The following is a 25,203-nucleotide window of genomic DNA, read 5'->3' as shown; positions in this document are numbered from 1 at the left end:
GGAACAGCCATCAAATGCCTGGCTAAGCAAGAATGTTTTTAGATGCTTCCTGAATGTCAGTATTAAGGAAGGAAGGCAGACAAACAGACAAACAAACAAACAAACAAACAAACAAACAAACAGGGACTCATCCTTGAAAAGGCCCTGTCATAGGTCAATGCAAACCAGGCAGCCCCCTGAGGTGTCACCACCTCAGTTGCCAATTGTAGGGACCCATAATCTCTGGCCATTGGCCATGCTGGCTGAGTGGGTCTGGTAGGATTGTAGTCCACAACATTACTTCAAGGGGGTACAGATTCCCCACTCCTGCCCTCACCATTTATACCACCCTGGAGGACAGTGGGTCTGGCTGGCTGGCTGGAGATCTCCTGTTAGAAGGGGAGCATACATTGTGGCATTTTATTGCAGGTCCCACTTGCAGAATTTATAAACCCAGCCATAAAATCTGTGAGGGATGCTAGTGGCTACCCTCGAGTAACGACGCGCCACACCGTCGTGTCTTTAAGACTTTTATTGGTGCATAGTTATTTACAGTGCAAGAGAACATGACTGTTCAGTCTTCATCAGAATCTCGCAATGGCGCTTTCCAGCCACGTGCCCAGCAAAGTAGTTTGGGGACCCCCAAGTGCCACCCCTTGCTCCTACGGGAGCTGGCACGCCTCAAATCAGGCGTTGGGGGGAAAGGGCGCCTGTCCGATGCTCCTCTGCTGGCCATTTCCTGTAGAGGAGCTCTAGGCTGCAGTCGCGGCTCTTGGATTCTGCCGGAGCCCTGGACCGACCTGCTCACTTCCTCCTGCCCTTCACTGGACCCGCTGCTGGAGCTCTGACTGCTGGAGGAGCTGGACTTTATGATGGGGGAATGTTCTCTGTAACTCCGCCCCCTTACAATATCCAAAGCCAAGAACTTTAGAGTGACATTCGGTTTTAGATTCCCCAATGCAAACACCCTTTTAAATCTAAGTGCTAAGACCAGCAACTAGATCAGATTGGATTCTGTGAGGGCAAATGCCTTCTAGAACAGAATTGTTTTCTCCATCTGAAAGAGGGTGGTGGTGGGGAGAGCTTTCCAGGTGAGCCTCGATGTTACATCCACCTAAACATTAGGAAGAACTTCCTGACAGTAAGAGTTGTTCGACAGTGGAATTTGCTGCCAAGGAGTGTGGTGAAGTCTCCTTCTTTGGAGGTCTTTAAGCAGAGGCTTGACAGCCATATGTCAGGAATGCTTTGATGGTGTTTCCTGCTTGACAGGGGGTTGGACTGGATGGCCCTTGTGGTCTCTTCCAACTCTATGATTCTATGATCCAATCTATATGATTGAAGCACATGACATCTCCCAAAGAATCCTGGGAACTGTTGTTCACTCTTCATAGAGCTACCATAAATTTACCAATAGCCTTAACTACAATTTCCAGAATTTGGGGTGGGGGAGAAATGTGCTTTAAACAAATGGTGTATTCTATGCTCAGTGGGGTGCTACCACTGAGAAGACCCTGTATCTTGTAGCTATCCATTGGACCGATATGGCAGAGGTCCTTTCGTAGAGGATCTCAGCTTGTGGTAGGAAGGGTGGGGAAAATAATGGGAGGAAGACCACAGGTTGCTGTCCATTACTTTGAACGATGCCAAACACTGACACTGATCTCTGTGTCCACAGTTATTAATGCATTGTCTCAGCGCTATGTTTTGCAAGCCAATGACCAAAAGGACCTGCAGGACTGGGTGGAGGCACTAAATCGGGCCAGCAAGATCACGGTAGGTTTGCCCAGTGCTTTGGGTATCCTTTTGGTGTTCAGTGGAAAGAAGGGGTCATGTTGATTTCCTCTTATTCAGGCTTTAATCTAGTAGTTGGAATGTAGGGATTTCTTTCCTTTCCTTTCAGCTGAATTATGTGGGCATCTTGGCCAGAATCCTAAAACATAATTGAACAGGTGGAGTGCATTAATTTGGGGAAGGAGAGGGGTCTGCACTTATGGTACAGGGAGTACGTCTTATCTTCTTCTCCCCCCCCCCCGGTTATTCTTTTATTCATCCTGATTAGTTTGCAGGTAGATCAGACAATGTTAGCTGTTAAATGAGCATTCATTCCAATTTGCTTATGGGGAAGTTAAACAACATTGCATCAAAGCAAATGTTATCCCACACTTTGCTGTCACTTACCTTATTGCAAAACATGTGGCCTTTGAGGAAGTGGGTTTGTTGTACAAGACCTCCCAGTCATAATTGTTGAACCAATTTTTGCTGGTATAGGATTGAATCCCATCTGAAAACAGTGATTATCTGGAAGTGCCCAATGTAAAAAGTCAGTGTAGAAAGTCTTTAAATAGTAAAGTAAGAAGTAATAACAAGCAGGTTCCTACTCCAATTTTCTTAACAACTCACCCCAGGAAATGCACAACAGATAGAACACCCAGGGCACAAATAGGAGAAAGACCCCTTTAAGCTGTCAGTATTTTAGAGCCTGAAAAGTCCTGTACTACCACAGGTGGGGGGGGGCACCCACAGCACTTTGTTACACTTCCCCAGCCATTTATTCTAGTTAAAGTTACTCCAGGAGAATTGCAAAAGCAACTGCAATTGGGCACCTGCAGACCAGCCAGGCTGAGCAATTTCACAAATTGCGTGGTTTTAAAATTTATTCAGAATAATTCTTTTTTTAAAAAATATATTTTTTATTAATAGTTTTATCTAACACACATAAAAAATACAAAAAACATAAAAATACAAAAAAATAAAAATACAAAAATACATCAACATCAAACAACATAAAACAAAAACATATCATCTCCAATCCATTTTAATATTCATTGTCTTCTGGCTTCCCCAGTTCCCCACTATCTGATTTTCCATTTTTATAAGCTTCTATAGCAGTTTCTAAATCATCTTTCTTACCCATCATGTAATCCCTTTAACACTTCTTAATTTCATCTTAATAACATCTACCAAAATTTATTACTTTTAATCTTATATTGTCTCCCTATTACCTTAACTTCTTTATTTTCCTGGATATTCAAAATCTAATTGTCAAATGCTTTCCCTATATATATTTTAAACTTCTTCCAATCTTTTAGAACTTTGTCACTTGTTTGGTCCCGGAGTCTTCCTGTCAGTTCTGCCAATTCCATATAATCCATCATTTTCATTTGCCATTCCTGCAACGAAGGCAGTTCCTCTTTTTTCCAATATTTTGCTATTAGAATCCTGGCAGCTGTGGTGGCATACATGAACAAATTAACATCCTCTTTGGGGATTTCTTCCCCAACTATTCCAAGTAAAAAGGCCTCCGGTTTCTTCAAAAAAGTGTTTTTATAAATCTTTTTCATTTCATTATAAATCATTTCCCAGAAGCCTTTTATCTTAGGGCATGTCCACCACATATGGTAAAATGAGCCAACATCCTCCTTACATTTCCAACATTTGTTGTCACTTTTATGGTACATTTTAGCTAACTTAACCGGCGTCAAATACCATCTATACATCATTTTCATCAAATTTTCCTTCAACACAGTACATGCCGTAAACTTCATACCCTTCTTCCACAGTTTTTCCCAGTCCGACATCATCACATTATGGCCCAAATCTTTGGCCCATTCAATCATAAACCGATTTTGTTTGCTCATCTTTCAAATGCCATTCTAGCAACAAATTATACATTCTGGCCAGATTCTTACTGTCTGTCTCTAACAATTCAATTTCTAATTTCGACTTTTCTGATTGGAATCCTATTTTTTTATCTAATTTAAATGCTTCATTTATCTGCACATACTGAAACCAATCACTCAGCCTGTCCTTCAATTGTTCATATGGCCTTAACTTAAAATGGTTTCCCACCTCCATCAAAATATCTTTATATTTCAGCCTATTCTCATCCATATTTGTCCTTTTAGGTTTCTTTGCCTCGAGTGGTGAAATCCACCTAGGAGTTTTTCTTTCCAACAAATCTTTATATCTAATCCAAACATTAAACAATGATTTCCTAATTATATGATTTTTAAAGCCTTTGTGCAACTTTACTTTATCATACCATAAATATGCATGCCACCCAAATGCATTATCATGGCCCTCTAAATCCAGCAAGTCGTCATTGTCTAGCAAAAACCATTCCTTCAGCCAACAAAAAGCTGCGGCTTCAAAATAAATCTTTAAGTCTGGCAAAGAGTATCCTCCTCTTTCTTTTACATCTGTCAAAAGTTTATATTTAATCCTAGGTTTCTTCCCTTGCCAGACAAATTTAGACAATGTCTTCTGCCACTCTTGAAAGCATTTCATCTTATCTACTATCAGAAGGGCCTGAAATAAAAACAACATTCTCGGCAATACATTCATTTTAACAGTTGCTATTCTACCCATTAAGGACAATTTCAACCTTGTCCACACTTCCAAATCTCTTTTAATTTCCTTCCATAGCTTCTCATAATTATCCTTATACAGATTCAGATTTTTTGACGTCATATTAACTCCTAGGTATTTCACCTTTTTCACACATTTCAGTCCTGTGCAGTCCTCTATTCTTTGTCTCTCTTGCATCGTCAAATTCTTTTCTAACACTTTAGTTTTCCCTTTATTTTACTTAAAGCCTGCCACTCTACCAAACTCTTGAATTATCTGCAATACTCTTACAGCACTTTGTTCAGGGTTCTGCAAAGTCAGTACTAAATCATCTGCAAAGGCTTTTAGCTTATATTGTTTTGTACCCACTGTAATTCCTTTAACACCTTCATCGCTCCTAATCATATTCAGCAAGACCTCCAGGACGGAAATGAATAGCAGGGGGGAGAGTGGGCACCCTTGTCTTGTTCCTTTCTCAATTCTTATCTCTTCTGAGACCACATTATTTACAATGATTTTGGCTCTTTGCTCAGAATAGATACCGTTAATCCCATTAACAAAATTTTGGCCAACCTCCATTTTTGCAAAGTTTCGTTTCATAAAAATCCAAGAAATATTATCAAAAGCTTTTTCGGCATCTACAAAAATTAACGTTGCTTTGGTGTTTATTTTCACTTCCAGTCTCTCCAAAATGTCTATTATAATTCTTACATTGTCTTTCATATGCCTTCCAGGCAGAAATCCTGTCTGGTCTTTATGTATTAAGTCCTTCAACACCCTTTTCAGTCTTGATGCCAAAATGCTAGCGTATATCTTATAATCCACATTTAATAAGGAGATTGGTCTATAATTCTTAACCTGAGTCTTATCCACATCCGGTTTTGGTATCAGAGAGATAAAAGCGTCTTTCCAAGTCTCTGGTGCCTTGCCTCCCCCTAAAATCTCATTTGCTACCTCCATTAATGGTTGTATCAACCAGTTTTTTAATGTTTTGTAATACTTGGAGGTAAGTCCATCAGGTCCTGGGGCCTTGTCGTTTTTCAACTCTTGGATTGCTGTTTCAACCTCTTGTCTTGTAATCAACCCATTCAGTAGGTTCTTTTGGTGTACTGGAATTTTCTGTAATCCATTTTCCTTTATAAACTTCTCTATTCCATCTATATCTTCTTTTTCCCTTTTATATAGCTGTTTATAATATTTTGTGAAGCATTTCCTTATCTCTGCAGGGTTCTCAATAGATTTTCCTTCGTCCATAATTTTTATAATTGTATTCTCCTTTTGTCTTTTCTTCAATTGCCAGGCCAACAATTTCCCACATTTATTAGCCGATTCAAATGATCTTTGCTTCATTCTTCTAATCTTCCATTCGATTTCCTCATTTATTATTTGGGAATACTGTACCTGCAAAGCTTTTATCTCTTTTTGAACTTCCTAACTTTTCGGATTGTCTCTCAACTTTTTTTTCTTTTTCTTTCAACTTGTCCAAAATGTTTCCCATTTGCCCCATCATATGGAACCTTTGGGTTGAGGATGCCTTGCTCAGGGTGTTGATGGCTCTGGCATTGGGGAAGTGTGTGTGGGGGGGGGTATCTTGTATCACTACCAACACCTGTGGTTGGAATATCAAATGCCCCCTGCCTCCTGCATAGCTCACATTAGACCTGTTGCCAAGCTGCAGCTGCAGTGATCTAAGCCTGTGGGTTTTTTGTCCAGCTCCCTTGGAAAGGCGCCAGTGGCTCCCCACTGATCAATAGGGATGGAAAGTTTTCCTGAAAGGCAGCTTGTGTGCCATATAGCCGTTGCGCTCTGCCATTGTGCACCTGCAGCTTGGTTGCGCTTGGAGGCCTAGAGGCATCTTCTAAGAGCATTGGGGAGATGCACATGGACTGAGTAGCAAAAGACAAATCAGTCAGTTTCGGTGTCTCATTTTTCTTGTCTCAGAATCAGGCCTCCACATTTTTGAAGCAATTTGTGTGTCTTTTTAAAAAACCACTCTTGAAAATCAATCAGCATTTTTGTGTGAATTTTTCCTAATAAACACATTTTTGTGTGCAATTTTGACTAACACACACATCTTTGAAAGTAATTTCCCATAATAAAATTCATTTCTGCATGTTGTTTACACAAATATAGGATGGGGGGTTTGCACATTTCCCCCTAATATGATGTATTTTGTACTCACTGGTTGGTTGGAGTAATTCAGAGTAGTATGAATTTCAAATAATAGCTGTGTTTCGGTTTGCTTATTGGTTCAAGACATGCAAATTAGGTGGCTTCCCATTGAAAGGCAAAGAAAACCAATGCTTTCTCCCCCCCCCTCCCCAACTTGGGTCCCACTTGCACTATACATTTAACACAGTATCATAGCTGTTTAAGCAGTCATGGCTTCCCCAAGGAATCCTGGCGTCTGAAGTTTGTTAAAGGTGCTGAGGGTTGTTAGGGGACCCTTATACTCCTCAAAGACCACCAATGCCCACAGTGGTTCAGGAACCAATCCCTCTTCACAGAGTAGTATGCAGCTCTATGTGAGGGCAAGAGAGGCCTCCTGTCAACTCCGCCACTCTGCAAGGAGTAGAGCTCTGTGGGCATAGCTTGTGCCCCACTTGCCAGAATGGTTGGCCACTGGTGCCTTAAATACAGGGATGACTTGACAGCAACTTGACTAAATTCCCCATATCCACTCACCCTGTAAAATCGCTGTGGTGCTTCTGAAACAACATGCTTATTTCCTGTTTCCCTGTCCATGAGGGCTGGCTACTTCCCCTTCAGTTGGCCAGACTTGACTTTCAAAAACTGGTTGCTGTTTTGGAACATGGATTATTATCTTAAGAACTGAGAAATGAATATGAACGGAAACCTTTTTAGATTCCTGAAGTCATCAATAGTGGCTTCATTTGCATGCTGTGTTAGGCATACATCTAAGATGTATTAAATGTGAGCACCAAGTGGGAGCAAAGTTGTGTTTGCAAATATGTGTATCATTAAAACACCAGAGGGGAGCAACCTCAGTCCTGGGAGTCAAACGTGGCCAGTCAGGCTTCTCTCTGGCCTGTTCATCCCTTCCTCAAAGGCCTTTGGCTGGCTCGAATGCGTCCTTTAAGAGTGATAATGCCAGGAGAGTGAAATTGAGGCACCTGATTGAGGCCTGTATGAATTTAAAAGATATATTTGCAAATGTTTAATGCTGCTCCAGCCGGCTAAAGCATTCTAACTGTTGTTTGTTTATTTTCCTGCTCTCCTTGCTAGGGCCCCCTGATTTATGACAAGCAAAAGACCTTTACAGCCTCACCATAGCTGCCAAGTTTTCCCTTTTCTCGCGAGGAAGCCTATTCAGCATAAGGGAAAATCCCTTAAAATAAGGGACAACTTGGCAGCTATGAGCCTCACAGGCTGTAAAAGGTTAAAATTACTGGCTTGAGATGACCCTGCATATTTAGAAAATACAATCCAGCTGCAAATACACTAATTAAGAGTTGGTAAATATTGTTTAACAGAAAGTGATATCATGAGAGAGTCATAGCCATTATTTTTCTAAAGTCTAAGGTTTACTGAGCATGTTAGAGCTAATGACAACAGCAGCTGGGAGAAGGAAAGGGGGGCTCATGGAAAGGGGGGCTCATTTCTAAAGAAGCCTTTTCAAGCCTCTGCTTTGAGGTCTTTTGCACACAAACCTTTTTCTAAAAGTTTCTGTTATACAGTATTGTATACTATTATAAACCAATGTGCCTTTTATGAGATTTGTTGGCTTAATGGAGTTAGAAAGTAAGAAATGTTACTTTTCTAAAGGATTTAGAAAGTAAGAAATGTTAGATTCTTATGTTAGATTCTTATGGCTCCTGGGTGTGTGGGAATGCACAGCCAGGCTTTTGTTTAGATAGAATTTATTACCATAGCCATCTGTTTTAATCATTTTGTTTTAGCCATTTGTGTTGGAATGCAAGGGCAAAGGTGATCTGGTAATTAAGGTTCCTTGTTTTGGCAAATATAAAGATATATGACTACTTGTCTGCCATTTATGATAGAAGGATATATAGCTCTTTGTCTCCCATAAAAGGTAATAGGAAATGGGTGTATCTTTTATTATTGGCTCTAGCACACAGCCAATAGGAATTTCAACTAAGCTGATTGGACAGAGGCAGCCAAAGGAGGAGCAAGGGAGCTGGGCTGAGGGAATATAAGTGCTGACCAGCAGGGCTAGAGCAGGCAGAGCTTTTTGGTAACTATACCACTGTGCCTCTCATTTATTTGTCTGACAAATAAATTATTATTTTAATTTCTCTATTGCTGCGTTGAATATTTCATTCCAGCTAAGTGTCAACCACAAGCAGGGTGCTACAAAATGTGTGTAGAAACCTCTGACTTTTTTCACCATGTGGGCCCTGGAAAGTCGCCCATGTGGGAATATGACCCTGATAGGCATTTGCTAGGGTCAAAAGTTGCCAAAAGCTTCTTCCCACGCCAAGTACAGGGTGAAGATAATTGCTCTTTGCCCATCCCTGCATTACTCTGTGGCCTGAGGACCACGTGAGACCCTCACTCTAATTTCATGCAAGTGGCAGTGGGCAGGTAGGGGACGGGGGAAGAAGTTGACAGAAATTGACAGTGCTCTCCAGCCACTTTCAGCCCTGTCCTTTCCCTCCACTGGCCTCAGCGCCCCCCCCCCCAACAGCAGCATATAGCTCCAGGAAGGTCAAAATCTGATGAAATGAGACATTGGTGCCCCTTTCTCATGTGAATTTGTCTAATCTTCTTCAAGAGACACCTAAACTAGTGGCTTTGCTGAGAAGCAGAAGAAGGCAGTTGCCTTCATGCTGTGCTTGACAGCTCTCTGGATGTGTCCGGTTGGCCACCATGGGAAAAAGAGGGTCTGGGATTAGATGGAAGCTTCCCTTTGATCCAGCAGAGCCCTTCTAACCATCTTATGGAGAACTTGCATCCAGAGACAGCCTGTGCAATTCCTTCCCCATATTGGTTGTTTGAGATCAGCCCTAGAATGTTATGTACTGGACCAGCTGAGGCGGAGATCTGGGTCAGGTAGGTGTTAGCCTAGTAAAAGCCAGTTTTACCTGCCCAGCCTACAGAGTACCTTCACCTTTCTGATGGAAGGTTGGAAAGTGAATCCTCCCAGCATTTGCTACCAGATTGTAGATCAGAATTTCTGCTATTAGGCAGGGGAAATGCATCCTGAAAGCCACAGGCTCCTCCTGAATCTGATCTAGACCCACATTTAGGCTTGGACTCGATGTCTCTGTCTGCTTGGCACCTGAAGGAGCGTGCTGCTGCTGCTACTGTTGCCATCACCCCCGTCGGAGGACACCTGAGTACCTTTGCAGGGCAAATAACTTCATGAATGGCCCCATATACTGTAGAACCACCAGAGGAGACTGGTATTGGGCTTTGCAAATCAAAGGTACCGTGTTTCTCCGAAAATAAGCCATACCCCAAAAATAGGCCATACCCCAAAAATAAGCCATACCCCAAAAATAAGCCATAGTGATAGGCAGTTTAACCTTGTAGGTTAAATTGTACCATACTTAATAAAAAAATTAAGACATCCCCTGAAAATAAGCCGCCGTGTTTTGTTTTGTTTTGAGGAAAAATAAATATAAGACGGTGTCTTATTTTTGGAGAAACACGGTACTAATCCCTCAGAGAAAGAAGTTTTTTTAAAAAATATGGAAGCTTGGTGTGAGCACAACGTTGGAAACAGAGTAAGATACTAATAATATGGCTGTAGAAATCATGGGCAGTTCTGTCTAATTTAATACAAGGAAATTTTTATTATTAATTTATATAATGGTTACTTCAATGCATTTTAGAATTAGGCATAGTGAATCCTATTGAAGGCAGTACAATTAAACAAGACTCGGGGCTCATCCAGACTTCCGTTTGTCCCACCACTTTCCCCCAGGGAAACCCAATCTTTAGCACTCAGAGCAAATGTCAATCAGGTTTTCTCCAGATTGATATTTGCCCCAATTTAAAGCAAAATGGTAGATTTTCCTGTGGCTTTTTTTCATGGGCAACTCACCGGAACGCAGTTCTGGCCCCTCTCAGGTGCCATTCCATGAGAAAGAGGGAGGTGCTGCTCATGGTGAGTTCTGGCACCTCTTTTGCTAGAAAAATAGCACTAGGAAAGGAGCCAGGGAAGGGGCAAACCACTGGGACCCATGCCTAGAAAGTGTGGGTCAAGCAGAAGTGAAAGCAAGGCACTGAGCTTTGGGAAGGAGGCATAAGGCTCTGACAGGGTCCAAGAGTCCTCCTTCCTCCATCCCAAATGCTAGTTTGTGTTCCCAGCTTTGGGAAGAAGAAAGGAGGAGGAGGAGGAGGAGGAGGAGGAGGAGGAGGAGGAGAAGAAGAGGAGGAGGAGACAGAGGAGGAAGAGGAGGAGGAGGAGGAGGAGGAGGAGGAGTTTGTTTGGATTTGATATCCCACTTTATCACTACCCAAAGGAGTCTCAAAGGGGCTAACATTCTCCTTTCCCTTCCTCCCCCACAACAAACACTCTGTGAGGTGAGTGAGGCTGAGAGACTTTGGAGAAGTGTGACTAGCCCAAGGTCACCCAGCAGCTGCATGTGGAGGAGCGGAGACGCAAACCCGGTTCACCAGATTATGAGACTACCGCTCTTAACCACTACACCACACTGGTTCCCAAGGAAGGAGTTGGGAGGGCCCTAGGACCCTGTTAGAGCCTCACACCACCTTTCCAAAGCCCAGTGCCTCACTTAGCTGGCTTTGGGAAGCCAGTGTGAGGACTGGAGTGGGCATCAAATTTTGGCCTCGCTCCCCACCCCCTGTGTGACAAGGCTGTGGTATGAAAAGTTGGACCAGGGCTGAAGTACAAAGACATATTTGCTAGTCCAGGAAAGATGATACATAGATCCCATTAAGGAGTTCTAGGTCTTTAAAAATGTACATTTTAAAAATACTATCAAGAATGTGCAACACACATGCAAATCAGATTTTGTGCTGGGTTGGGGGCTCTTGTGTCATTCAAATCCAGCTAATCCATCTGTCAAAAAAATATTCGAGCAAAATTATTTGATCTTAAAACACCAACTTTTTTCTTTAGTACAGGTATATCATGCAAATAAATGCAGCCTATTAGTTCCAGAATGCAGCCCTATTTCAAAGTGGAGTCCTGCAGGAATTCTACAAATCAGCTGGACTCTTTGCTGGTCTTGGATAGAGCATGAGACCCTTCATCTCAGGGTCATGGGTTTGAGTCCCACATTGAGCAAAAGATTCCTGCATTGCAGGGGCTGGACTAGATGACCCTCATGGTACTTTTCAACTCTATGATTCTATGAAATCCTTGCTGAATGGGATTTCATATACGTTCTCAGATGTCACTCTAGCAATTGATAAAAGCACTTCAAAAAAGGGTACATTTGGAGGGATTTAGAAGGATGCTGTCTCTTGTAGTGAGAGCCTGGCAGATCTTGTTTGGTTTTGGGCACAAGACATACTGTAACTTGTCCTTTTGTCTCTCTTAGGTTCCAAAGGGTGAAAGTTTCCCTCCAACTGCAGAAGTTGTCAAGAGTCCCTACAGGACTGAGATCATTGGTGGGGTGGTTGTGCAGACGCCAATCTCAGTCAACCAGGTGAGAAGGGAATTGCTGGTCAGCCAAATCTGTTGCTTTGGAGAAGGGATGGAGATGGAGAAGTTGACAGCATTTCTACCCCCCTCTGCAGCCAAAAAGGCTCCCAGAGTGGATAAGACTACTGTAAAAACACACAGCCTGTGCCTGGAGCCTTACAATCTAAATACAAAGCACAAAAGGGAAAAGGTATGAGGAGGGAATGAGAAAATAAGCAAACTTGGGGCCAGACAGGGTTTGTGGAAGCCTGGTGTACATATAATACGTAGACAGGAGTCTATGGGTTGGTGCCTTAACCGTGATCAAAGATCCTATAGAGACATGGTTTTGTTTCCAGAAGGGTAGTTGCTTTTAATGATCTCAGGCAGGCAAGCAAGCCCTGATAAGAATTAACAAGTCTCTGGCAGTTTTATGGTACATTTTATTTATAAATTACATCCAGAGCACAGCTCCCAGCCTGCCGCTCTTTGATGCGAGTTGGTCACTCTGAGTCTCCACCCCTGTCACACACAAAGGGCGCCTAAGTCTAGTCCTTCCTCCCTTGCACTTCTGTTGAATTTTAACCCTTTCAGCTCTTCTGGTTCGGGGAGAAGGTGGGTGGAATCCCCCCCACTCTTAAAAGAAGAGCCCTCTGAATGCTGTTTCCCTCCTGGTTGCATAGCAACTCCCTCAATGCTGTCTATCTCTTCCCCTCCCTCTGCCCACGAGCTGTCTGAGTCTGCTGCTCTATCTGAGTCTGGGAACTCTTGGTGTGTGTGAGTGAGCTAACCCACTCCTGGTCTGTCTGCATTCTTTCGTCTTCAGAGTTTGACTCTTCCCAGGCATTCGATTCAGCCACGTCCCTGGCACTGCATTAGTCAGTCTTGTGGCAAAAGTAAGTCCCAAAGTTGTGATCCTGTTTATGTGAGGTAGAATCAATAAGAGGAAACTGACCCAACCAGTCCCTTTCTTAAGTGAATCATAGAATCATAGAGTTTCTCTTTGAGCATGCTCTTGGGCCATTTCTCTCTGTGGCAACAGAACTTGTGCAGCAGAATCTCCCCATAGTGCAGAACTGCCCCACAGCCTGCCACTTTGCAATGATGCCCTAGCCAGCTCCAGTAGCCAAACTCCAGACCAGTTAGCAGCAGTTAAAACGACAGCGATGCAAAGCAAGACCCCTTTCTGTGACAAAAGGGGCACTGTACTGCTCCTGAAGAAACAACAGCATCTGCTCAACCCACAGCTTCATTACTAGTTATATTAAATCACCAATGACATTTATGTTTCTTTCCCTGCCCACCCACAGCTTGGAGTTGCACTACCTATACCCATTTTTAAAAAATCTTTGCAAAAACTCTGCACTACCAAGGGAACTTCAGGAAGGAGTGGGGATCTGACACCTTGCTCCAAACCCCAAACCCTGCCTAGAACCTCAGACTAGCTCCCTGAACTGGGAGGTGACCAATGCCCCTGCGCACGGCACGCCAACTGCAGTGCGTTCTTAGAATCATAAGAGTTGGAAGAGACCACAGGGGCCATCCAGTCCAACCCCCTGCCAAGCAGGAAACACCATCAAAGCATTCTTGTCATATGCCTGTCAAGCTTCTGCTTAAAGACCTCCAAAGAAGGAGACTCCACCACACTCCTTGGTAGCAAATTCCACTGCCGAACAGCTCTTACTGTCAGGAAGATCCTGTCCTCTGGGGTATTAGCCACCCCTCCCAATTTGGTGTCATCTGCAAACTTGCTCAGGATGCCCTCAAGCCCAAATCATAGAATCATAAGAGTTGGAAGAGACCACAAGGGCCATCCAGTCCAACCCCCTGCCAAGCAGGAAACACGATCAAAGCATTCCTGACAGGTGGCTGTCAAACTTCTCCTTAAAGACCTCCAAAGAAGGAGACTCCACCACACTCCTTGGCAGCAAATTCCACTGTCAAACAGCTCTTACTGTCAGGAAGTTCTTCCTAATGTTTAGGTGGAATCTTCTTTCTTGTAGCTTGAATCCATTGCTCCGCTTCTCTGGAGCAGCAGAAAACAACATTTCACCCTCTTCTATATGACATCCTTTTATATATTTGAACATGGCTATCATGTTGTTGTTTAGTTGTTTAGTCGTGTCCGACTCTTCATGACCCCATGGACCAGAGCACGCCAGGCACTCCTGTCTTCCACTGCCTCCCGCAGTTTGGTCAAACTCATGTTCGTAGCTTTGAGAACACTGTCCCAACCATCTCGTCCTCTGTCGTCCCCTTCTCCTTGTGCCCTCAATCTTTGCCAACATCAGGGTCTTTTCCAGGGAGTCTTCTCTTCTCATGAGGTGGCCAAAGTATTGGAGCCTCAGCTTCACGATCTGTCCTTCCAGTGAGCCTGGCTATCATATCACCCCTTAACCTTCTCTTCTCCAGGCTAAACATACCCAGCTCCCTAAGCCGTTCCTCATAAGGCATCGTTTCCGGGCTTCGGCTGGCCAGTTAATACTGTGATTAATAATAATAATAATAATAATAATAATAATAATAATAATAATAATATAAAGTTATTATGATTTATGAGTCTGCAGAGGTTGCCCTAGAGACAAATGGTTGCCTCACCCAGGATGGAGAGCAATAGGGCAAGGGGCCACTGTGCATGGGGCCAGTGCTGGAAGCTGGAGACACAGAGGCATGTCTTGTTCCGTGCTGGGCTTGGGGCTAATGGGAAAGCAAGATCTGTTGGAGTGGTGATGCTGCAATCCCTTCCATCCTGTGCTTGCATTGTGTGTATGTCCTAAAAGACAACACAGTCTCTGCTGGTTTGCATTCTAAAGAAACTGAACCCTGGGAAAGCACCCCTGGAGTCCTTCACCACTCAGAGACTGGGGCTTGCGTGCAACAATGTACACATTGCTTCGGGTGGAAACGTAAGCAGTGAGGGCAATGCAATACAAAAATTCAGGCAATGACTGTTCCGGTGAGCTGGGATGCATGCCGAAAAAGCACATCAACTTCTTGTAGTAGCAGTGAAGGGTGATAAAACGAACGTGAGTCCTGATCTGACTCGAGTGGGGAAGCTGTAGTCCTTCAGATGTTGCCCCTCCCAACTCCCATCAGGCAACAGTCAGGGATGATGGGACTTGGAGTTCAGCAACATCTGGAGGGCCAAAGGTTAGCTACTGCTGCCATGAGGACCTAAACAAAGCCCAGTGGAATAAGTGCAAAGAGCCTCCCAGTGCATCATCTTATTTCTGAAAGTGGCCAGCCAGGTGCTTCTGGAAAGTTCCAGATGATGGATGGTGCTGGCGGATGCCACTGGTGGGAGCTGGAGTCTGGCGGCATCTGCAGGGCTGCAGCTTCCCTACGGCTGTCTGTCTGTGCCTGCTGGTAGTCAGGCATAAGCAAAACGAAGATGAAAATGAGACATCCCAGCAATAATACCACCCTGCCCAACCCTTGGGCATCACAAAATCTGGGGCGTAGCAGCTGCTTTGCCTCCTTGCCAAATGGCCTGACATGCCTCATTAACTTGCCAGAGAAAAGTGTGCCACCCTCCACTTTTTAGCAGTGTGTGCCTTTTTTCCCTTTTAAGAGGAAGCTGCTCATCCTGTGATGCAAGATTCAGAAGGTTAGGGAAGAGACTGGAGGAGCAGGAGCGTTTTCCTTTGAACCATGGCTTGAAATGTGGCTAAGAAGCAAAAAGAACACAATGGTACCTGCCAAATAATGTTGCCATGTGGAGTGCTTCTCCCCAGGAAGCCAGCAGCCATGTCTTCCTCTCAAAAGCACTTTTCCTTCCTGTTCCCCCTAGTTTTCCACCCACCCACCCATGCCTTCACCTTTACTAGTTGTGGAAAAGATGGAATTTATAAGGTGTAGTTTGCATGAGAAGCTACACATCTCAAATACGCCCTTCAATTCCTCTCTTATTGTAGCTTACTTCTATGCTGCTTTTTGGCTCAGTGGGCTCCTAGTCATGAACTGAGTAGGGATACAATGAAACAGGGGTTACCTGTGGGCCACTCCTGGAGGACAGGCATGTGCAGCTGCAGAGACGTTCCCTGGCGCCAGAGAGTCACACACCCCCCCCCAGCTGAAATTAGGCTCGAAAGAAGCCTTCTTTAGCCAATAGAAGCCATATTTACAGTTGGGAGCCAAGAGTTGCAGCACACCTGTGGTGCACACAACAGTTTGCAAATATTCCCATAGGTCCCTAAAGGTTGTCGACCCTTGCAATAGCCAGATGGGTGGGGTATAAATAATAAATTATTATTATAGTACAATTAAAGCGCAATACAAAGTTACACACACTGTAGGGATCCTCTATACAATTGTTAAAGATGCAGATTCTGTGTCCTTTCTCTCTGTGTCTGTCTTTTACCTGGCCATCTTAGCATTCAAACAAGTGGTTCAGTGCCAGGAGGGACTGTCCTGTGTGCTTTTGCTGAACATGTAGATTGACTTCTGTTTCTATATCCCAGTATCCTCATTACTGGCTTTTCTGGCCTGTGGTTCTTGGGCTGCTGTCCACCCTGAGCCCTCAGGACAGGGCAGGATAGGGCATGAAAGAAACCGTGCCAACCAACCCAATAGGTACAGAATACTTGACTACAAGAGGAAGTCTTGCCAGCTTTTCATTACAGCTGTTGCCAGTTGCATGTTTTATGTGAGTCTCCCTTAATTAAGGCGTGGCCCCACATGTTTAATTAAGTGGCTTGGCTGTGTGTATCACACACTCACTCAACCTCTAGGTGCTCTGCTCCATTCTGCTGAGAACAAACAGCAGGCATCCATGGTTTCTGTGTCCAATTAGCAGACCCAGTTTAATTGCAGACCTGGGACTGTTTGCACAAAGTAGAATGAGATGGTAGAGAAGACAGTGCCACGTTAGACTGCAGGGAGATTTTTTAAAGCATTTCTTAATTTATTGAAAGTGTTTTTACCCCTCTCTTAAGTCCCAGGGTACTTTTAAAAGATGAGTATATAAGACGGTCCCAGCCCTCAGGCCCACAATCTAAAAGACAGGACACAAAAAGGAAGAGGAACTGGGAGACCGGGAGGTGGAAATCAAACTCAGGCCCTAGTTCTTTGTCATGTCCCGATGGAATGAAGTGGAGGAGCGGAGCCAAAAGTCGCTGAGCTGAGTTGCTTCTTCTTATGCCCATGCTGAAGCTGCCAGGTGACCTTGGGTGGAAGAAGCCCTCGATAGAAGGGGTTTCTTAGCTGAGCTGACAGCCCTGCTTTTAAGCTCTCCCTCTGCTGCAGCCTGGTGGAGCAAGGCGGCAGTTGAGAAACACAGAGGAAAAGCCTGATGGAGCTGGCTTCTCAGCAGAGCCAATGGAGTTGAGCATCTAGCTTTTCAAACATAGTGCAATTCTACTTCTTCCCTCTCTTAGCTGTGGGAAGAAGTAGGAAAGAGGCAAGGATACAGGCCCATGCAGCATGGCCACTGTCACCCTGAGGTAATTCCTTGAAAGAAAATAATAACAACAATAAAACCACCACATCCATGAGAGAGCTTCCAGCCCACTGCTAGATTTCCACTTGTAGGGAATGTTTTACACAAGGGAGCATTCAAAAATCCTATCACATGCTCCTCAAAGAAGCATGCCTGTTGCCTGCTTTGCTGTCCTTCCAGTGGCAGGCAGAGACCTTTTATTTCCCGCTTGGACTACTGCAATGCGCTCTACGTGGGGCTACCTTTGAAGGTGACTCGGAAACTACAACTGATCCAGAATGCGGCAGCTAGACTGGTGACTGGGAGCGGCCACCGAGACCACATAACACCGGTCCTGAAAGACCTACATTGGCTCCCAGTACGTTTCCGAGCACAATTCAAAGTGTTGGTGCTGACCTTTAAAGCCCTAAATGGCCTCAGTCCAGTATACCTGAAGGAGCGTCTCCACCTCCATCATTCTGCCCGGACACTGAGGTCCCGCACCGAGGGCCTTCTGGCAGTTCCCTCATTGCGAGAAGCCAAGTTGCAGGGAACTAGGCAGAGGGCCTTCTCGGTGGTGGCGCCTGCCCTGTGGAACGCCCTCCCAACAGATGTCAGAGAGAAAAACAACTACCAGACTTTTAGAAGACATCTGAAGGCAGCCCTGTTCAGGGAGGCTTTTAATGTTTAATAGATTACTGTGTTTTATTTTTCTGTTGGAGGCTGCCCAGAGTGGCTGGGGAAACCCAGCCAGATGGGCGGGGTATAAATAATAAATTATTATTATTATTATTATTATTATTATTATTATTATTATTATTATATTATTATTATTATTATTATTATTATTATTATTATTATTATTATTATTCCCCAAGCTTTTAGTTTTATGATGGAAACTGTTTTATTAACTGCTGTTGTTGCTTTGTATTGTTGCAAACAGATGTTTCCTCCTCCCCACCATCCACTGCTCTGCGCTGCTGTCAAGGTATGGCCAGCTTGAGTGGGATTGTGGATAAGAGAAATCCTCCCTGTTCAGCACAGGCCACAAGAACAATTCATCATGGCTAATGAAAACGAGATCTGTTGAGACTCCAGGCTGCCTGGAAGTCGAATCTTCTGATCTGGACCCCACCCCTTAAAAAAATAAAACCCAAACCCTCAAGATGTGTGGAAGCTCTGGTTATGGTTATTGATGGGTAAAAAAAAGATACTTTGTACCTGATGAACTAATGAGAGACAAATCAGTCTGTTTCCTTTCCATTTAAATTGCACATAAGTCTATTCCACCCTGTTTCCACATTAATCTGTGATCTAAATAGGGTTAGGGTTAGAGTTAGGGTTAATTCTAAAAGAATAAAAACATATGAATATGTTTAAATACATATTTTATCCCATTTTAAAATGTATGTTTTTTGATCCTAAAACCGTATTGTGAAATTTGGAGAAGTGTGAAATCTGAAGGAAAATGATGTTCCCTTTGGTCTGTTAGGTGCAAATAATGTTGGTTTGCTTAAAAATGCAGACTAACATAATTATCTTTCTCTACAATGACCCATTTCATGTTCAATTGAAAACAGAAAACAGTTGGGAATAGCTGAGCTTGGACCCAACTCTGGAGATTGGGGAAGCAGCTTCAGACTCTGAAAGAGTGATTTGCTATGAAGTTGTCCTGGGTTCTAAAAGGATGAAGGGCACTGATTCCACTTGGAGCCCTTTTCTAAACTTGGATCACTTTGTGCCATAAATCTCTGAGGGCGTTGCTCAAGCGAGAACCAGGGATGCTTATCTCACAGGAAACCCCCACCCCCACCCCCTTCTTCTTTCTCCCTGTCTTCTTTCTCATTTTTGTTTGGGAAACTTCCATCCCTGTTCAGTTCCTACTGGTCTCTCTCTGTGTGTGCTGCTTGTTCATTGTGGCAAAACACCTGATACAGAGAGGGACAAATGTCATCTTTGGGAGCTGCTGTGCTGTGTTCGCCCTGTGCTCTTCCCCAACACGGCACAGACACTGGGGTGCTTTGTGGTGCTTTGTTGTGGGCCCTTCATGCCAGGGAAGGCTGGTGCCCCAGTGGAGCATGTTGGCTACCTAAATTGTGCCACACAATGGCGCCCAGTGTCTGCCCCCTTTTTTCTCTGGGCACTGCACTTATTCAGAAGCAATAAGCAGGCACTCACCCATGAAATTTATGCAGCTAGCAAAAGCCCACTTTCTTCTTTGAAGAGCAAAGCCTTTGGCTCCCATTCTGTAGAAGTCAAAGCTGCATCAGTAGAACAGTTTGCTTTATTCACTCTCTCTTTAGCCAAGGGGAGCTTGTGAAAGCCTAGTTTTTTGTCACTGGCTTATTTTTCTTTTAATTGCAGATGGAAAAATTCATTTCCCATGCCACACACCCCTTCTCTCTTTCTCTTCCCTTCCTTTCCCTCCCACTCCATGTGGCAAGGAAGCTGTATTCTCAGGTCGGTTTTGTGCTCTGTAGCATCCTTAAATGGTGTTGTCCTGAAAGGGAGCCCAGAATCCCAATTTTAGCCAGTACACACTAGAGGCTGGCGGCCTCTAATCCTAGTTTTGAAACCTCACAGGCCTTGATATAATCCCAATTGCCATCACTCAGTTCAAGGTCTCATGCCATTCTCATGTCTGAGATAGGATGGCCGAGAATGCCTGGCCCTGAGTCATCCAGGGAAGATTGGGGTTGTGCATGGATCGGGGACTCAGCTTTCTTGTCCCCAAGGCCAGCAATCTCACCACTGCGCTGGGGGTAGTGGTGGCAGACATCAGGCTTGCAGGATCTACAAACCCCACAGGTCCACCCACCAGACCCATGTTCAAAATAGTGGTGCAGGTGGCGCATGCTCACTTGAAAGCAGCAGGGTGTCTCTGACACTTGCACACCCAGCAATTTGTTTTTCAGTATCAGCCCTTCGACACAAAAATCAACTCCTGGTTTCCACCTAAACTTGGTTTGGTAATAATAATAATAATAATAATAATAATAATAATAATAATATATTATTATTTATACCCCGCCCATCTGGCTGGGTTTCCCCAGCCATTCTGGGCAGCTTCCAACAGAAATATTAAAATACAATAATTTATTAAACATTAAAAGCTTCCCTTCAGATGTCCTCTAAACATCTGGTAGTTGTTTTTCTCTTTGACATCTGGTGGGAGGGCGTTCCACAGGGCGGGGGCCACTGCACAGAAGGCCCTCTGCCTGGTTCCCTGTAACTTGGCTTCTGGCAGCAAGGGAACCGCCAGAGGTCCCTCGACACTGGACCTCAGTGTCCGGGCAGAATGATGGGGGCAGAGACGCTCCTTCAGGTATACTGGACCGAGGCCGTTTAGGGCTATAAAGGTCAGCACCAACACTTTGAATTGTGCTCGGAAACGTACTGGGAGTCAAGACCGGTGTTATGTGGTCTCGGCGGCTGCTCCCAGTCACCAGTCTAGCTGCCGCATTCTGGATTAATTGTAGTTTCCGGGTCACTTTCAAAGGTAGCCCCACATAGAGCGCATTGCAGTAGTCCAAGCGAGAGATAACTAGAGCATGCACCACTCTGGCGAGACAGTCCGCGGGCAGGTAGGGGCTCAGCCTGTGTACCAGATGGAGCTGACAAACAGCTGCCCTGGATACAGAATTAACCTGTGCCTCCATGGACAGCTGTGAGTCCAAAGTGACTCCCAGGCTGCACACCTGGTCCTTCAGGGGCACAGTTATCCCATTCAGGACCAAGGAGTCCTCCATATCTGCCCGCTTCCTGTCCCCCCAAAACAGTACAGAATTCAACCTCAATCTGTTAGTTGCCATCCATCCTCCAACCGCCTCCAGACACTCACACAGGACCTTCACCGCCTTCACTGGTTCTGATTTGAAAGAGAGGTAGAGCTGGGTATCGTCCGCATACTGATGAACACCCAGCCCAAACCCCCTGATGATCTCTCTCAGCGGCTGCATATAGATGTTAAAAAGCATGGGGGCGAGGTCAGAACCCTGAGGCACCCCACAAGTGAGAGCCCAGGGGTCTGAACACTCATCCCCCACCACCACTTTCTGAACACGGCCTGTATGACAGTGCCCCCAGCTCCCAACCCCTCTAGACGGTCCAGAAGGATGTTATGGTTGATGGTGTCAAAAGCCGCTGAGAGATCCAGCAGAACAAGGAAGCAGCTCTCACCTTTGTCCCTAGCCTGTCAGAGATCATCAACCTGTGCGACCAAGGCAGTTTCAGTCCCATGATGAGGCCTGAATCCCGACTGGAAGGGATCCAAATGGTCCGCTTATTCCAGGCGTGCCTGGAGTTGTTCAGCAACCACCCGCTCAATCACCTTGCCCAAGAATGGAAGATTCGAGACTGGGCGATAGTTGGCCATATTAGCCGCATCTAAAGATGGATTTTTAAGAAGCGGTTTAATAAGCGCCTCTTTCAGCGGGTCTGGGAAGGCTGCCTCACAGAGAGAAGCATTCACCACCCCACAAAGCCCAGCCCTTCCCGGCTAGCTTTCATAAGCCAGGATGGGGAAGGATCCAGGAGGCAGGTGTTTCAGCAGCCTAATTTGGAAGAGGGAACCCTTTCAGTTGTTGGTATTGTGAATAATCTGGGAGTCGGGAGCCCTTGTCCGATGGACTGCAAACTGCTCCCAGCGCTCCCTTCTGCACCGCCTTGACTTGGCTCTCAATTAATTTTATCCACATATATACCATAATGAAGGGGCAAACTGGGCCAGATGCCATTTATTCATGAGTGGATTTTGCAGAAGCAAATTGCAAGTGTTAGAGGCCTGATGCAAACTGGGACCCTGGAGTTAGGAGTCGCAGGCTTTATCCCTTTGCTTCCTGCTTCCACCTATTTCAGGAAAGAGCTCAGTTAGGCCATTTGCTCTGCTCCAGGTGGGACTGAGAGAGACCCTTGCCTGCAACCCCAGAGAGCTGCTGCCCATCAGTGTAGACAGTACCAGACTAAATAGACCAGCCATCTGGCTGGGTACAAAGTTCCTATGCTGAAGTAGGAATCGGCTGCTGTTTGAATTGTGGGGAAGAGGGAGCTCTCATTTAGGGACATGGGTGGCGTTGTGGTCTAAACATTAGAGCCTAGGGGTTGCCGATCAGAAGGTCGGCAGTTCGAATCCCTGTGACGGGGTGAGGTCCTGTTGCTCTGTCCCAGCTCCTGCCAACCTAGCAATTCGAAAGCACGTCAAAGTGCAAGTAGATAAATGGCGCTTCCGTGCGCTGCTCCGGTTTGCCAGAAGTGGCTTAGTTATGCTGGCCACATGACCTGGAAGCTGTACACCAGCTCCCTTGGCCAATAAAGCGAGATGAGTGCCACAACCCAAGAGTCGTCCATGACTGGACCTAATGGTCAAGGGTCCCTTTACCTTTACCTTTACCTTTAGGAGTAAGGCACCTATTAACCTCCTGCCCCCAGAAACCATAGTCCCAATCCTGATCAAGGCCCCTGAAATATACTCAGAGTCGAGAGTGAATTTCATGCTCTTTATTCAGCTCATAGTCATAAAGGAGAAGAAGAGAAGAATGGCTCTTTCCCCAAAACCATCTGCTTATATACATTATTCACACAATGGGCCTTGCGTGATTGGCTACTTCAGGGCTACACCTGTGGGCCAATCAGTTTGTGGATTGACTTCTGCCAGCAGCCTGATTGGCTGCTCCTGCAGGCCAATCAGGTTGCGGATTCACTTCCACCTGGAGTTGGATTGGGTGGCTCCTGCGGACCAATCAGACTGCTGATTCTGGATCCTATTGTTCTATGATTCAGCTCAGTACATAACAGCCCCTATGCCTGCAGTTTACATTTAATGACTAATTGCATACATGTTTTGTATATAGTTTGGCTCTTGGGGTCTTGTGTAGCACTTATGGGACTTGGGCAAAACAGATGACCAGTGTTCCTTTCCTGTCCATCCTCAGTGGCGGCCTGATTCTTGGAGTGTGTGTTCTTCTCTCCTAGAATGGAGGGGATGGCTCCGAAAGCGGAGAGCCAGCTGTGCATCATCTTCTGAAACGCTCTCAGAGTTACATCCCCAGGACCAAAACGCCAAGTGGGCCCCCCGTCCTCAAGAGCGGCTACTGTGTCAAGCAGGGGAATGTGGTAGGTCTCTGCCCTGGCCGGCCTGGGGGATGAAGTAGTGCTGGCTTTTAAAACCTGGTGCTTCTGTTGTGGGTGATGAAATTGCCCAGTGAGGCTCCGGGGGGGGGGGTGACTGAACAGGAAGCTGGTTGTGGTGGTTGTGGTCTATCTTGGAGAGAATTCCAGGTAGGCCCACAACGGAGTAGCAAACAGTGTTGGCTATCTAGGGATGGGGAAGAAATCCCTTTTGGTTCACATCTGAAGCTGAGCCCACTTAATTTGCACTTTCTGAAACATTGCATACCCAAACCCAGTGATTATTTTGAAATTTTGAAATTCTCTGAGTTTTGCAATGAAGCTCTCTCGCCAGGCAATGTGCACAAAAATGCATGTACTCAGGTAAAGTGTGCATAGAAATGCACATATTAGTGGGGGGAAATGTGAAAGTGTATATTTGACAAAGTTAAATAAAAAATGTATATTAGAAGAGATTTGCACAAAAATGCTGATAAATCTTTATGAGGACTTTTAAAAATGCATTTTACAAAATCATGAGGAAATGTGGAGAACTGAACTGAAAACTGAGAGAAAGCAAAACTGAGAAATTCACCCACCTGTAGCCCCACCCCACCCCCTCAAGTTATGGTTACGGTACCTAAGTTATCTTGGCACCTGAGACAGCACATCTCATAAGCACCTCCCCTCCTCATCTGGCAGTAAAAATACATCAATAGTAAATCTAAAATAACTACCAGTTTTCTGTCATTTCAAGACAAAAACATTCTACCTGGGACAGCTGCCACATCCTGCCTAATGGTAGGGCCAGACCTGTGAGAGACCCTTTTGAGTGGATCCGCTGGCCTCCAGTTCCCACCAGCCCCAGCCGGAACAGCCAACCATCAGAAATGCTCAGAGTTGTAGGCCAAAAACATCTGCAGGGATTCCCCCAGTCCTGATACGGGTCAGGCCAAGGGTCTGCTTCCCATGCTATCCTCTGCTTGTCCCCAACACTGACCATTCAGAGCCTCTGTGCACAAGGGCTCTACTTCGCTATTATGCCTGTGGCTGAGGAATCCCATCCCGAAACTCTCCATTCTTGTACGTTGTTTTGAAAAGCTATCTAACCTGGCGGCAGCAAATCCCATGGGTTAAGTCTGTATGGTGCAGAGAGCAAGACCACAGGCCCTTGTGAAATGAGTGTCTGGGATAGCTGTGGGAGACTTTGATAGAATATATCAGCATCCCAAAGGGGTTGTTTCTGTCTTGTAGAGGAAGAGCTGGAAACGGCGGTATTTCACCCTGGATGACTTTTCCATCAGTTACTTCAAGTGTGAGCAGGTAAGCCGGGGGCACCAACCTTTTTGGACCAGTGGGCACATTTTGCATTTGAGAGAGTGCCTCGGGTGCCAGTCATAAAATGCCTGTGATGGGGCAGGTGCACCACACAAATGGGCTGCCACTAGGAACATGGCACAGCGCAAAACTAGAGAAACAGCCACCCTTGGCATCCTGCCCTTCCTCCTAAAGACAGCAACAGGGAACGTTCCTACTAGGAAGAATGTGCTGGTTGGCTACTCCACACTTGCCTTCATTTTTCAGAAGGAGGATTCAGCTTGTGCCGTAGAACCCCTTACCACCCACCTAGAATCCTGAAACGCCCACTAGTGGGCAGTAGGGACCAGGTGGACAACCCCTGGGCTAGAGACTTGATTTTTTAAGTTTAATTTTTTTTAAAAAAAGCTTAGAGTCAAGCTTTGCAGGCATTGTGTTACAGCTGCTGCCGGAGCCAGAG

The 25,203-nt window shown here is 45.1% G+C and overlaps 1 protein-coding gene across 3 annotated transcripts in view; it reads left to right on the top strand.

Annotated features, from left to right (window-relative positions):
- The window catches only part of PLEKHA2 (pleckstrin homology domain containing A2), a 110,730-nt gene that overhangs the window by 56,658 nt on the left and 28,869 nt on the right, over positions 1-25,203 (top strand). For 2 of the 3 annotated variants that reach the window (XM_035138974.2, XM_035138978.2), the window contains exons 5-8: positions 1,655-1,752; positions 11,823-11,930; positions 23,292-23,432; positions 24,681-24,749. In XM_035138974.2, the coding sequence (XP_034994865.1) occupies positions 1,655-1,752; positions 11,823-11,930; positions 23,292-23,432; positions 24,681-24,749 (416 nt within the window). The remainder of the gene's footprint in view (positions 1-1,654; positions 1,753-11,822; positions 11,931-23,291; positions 23,433-24,680; positions 24,750-25,203) is intronic. The other variant, XM_035138979.2, reaches the window with a different exon arrangement.

The sequence above is a fragment of the Zootoca vivipara genome, chromosome 15 (genome assembly GCF_963506605.1).
Source record: "Zootoca vivipara chromosome 15, rZooViv1.1, whole genome shotgun sequence".
Taxonomy (NCBI): domain Eukaryota; kingdom Metazoa; phylum Chordata; class Lepidosauria; order Squamata; family Lacertidae; genus Zootoca; species Zootoca vivipara.
This window is presented reverse-complemented; position numbering and strand designations above follow the sequence as displayed.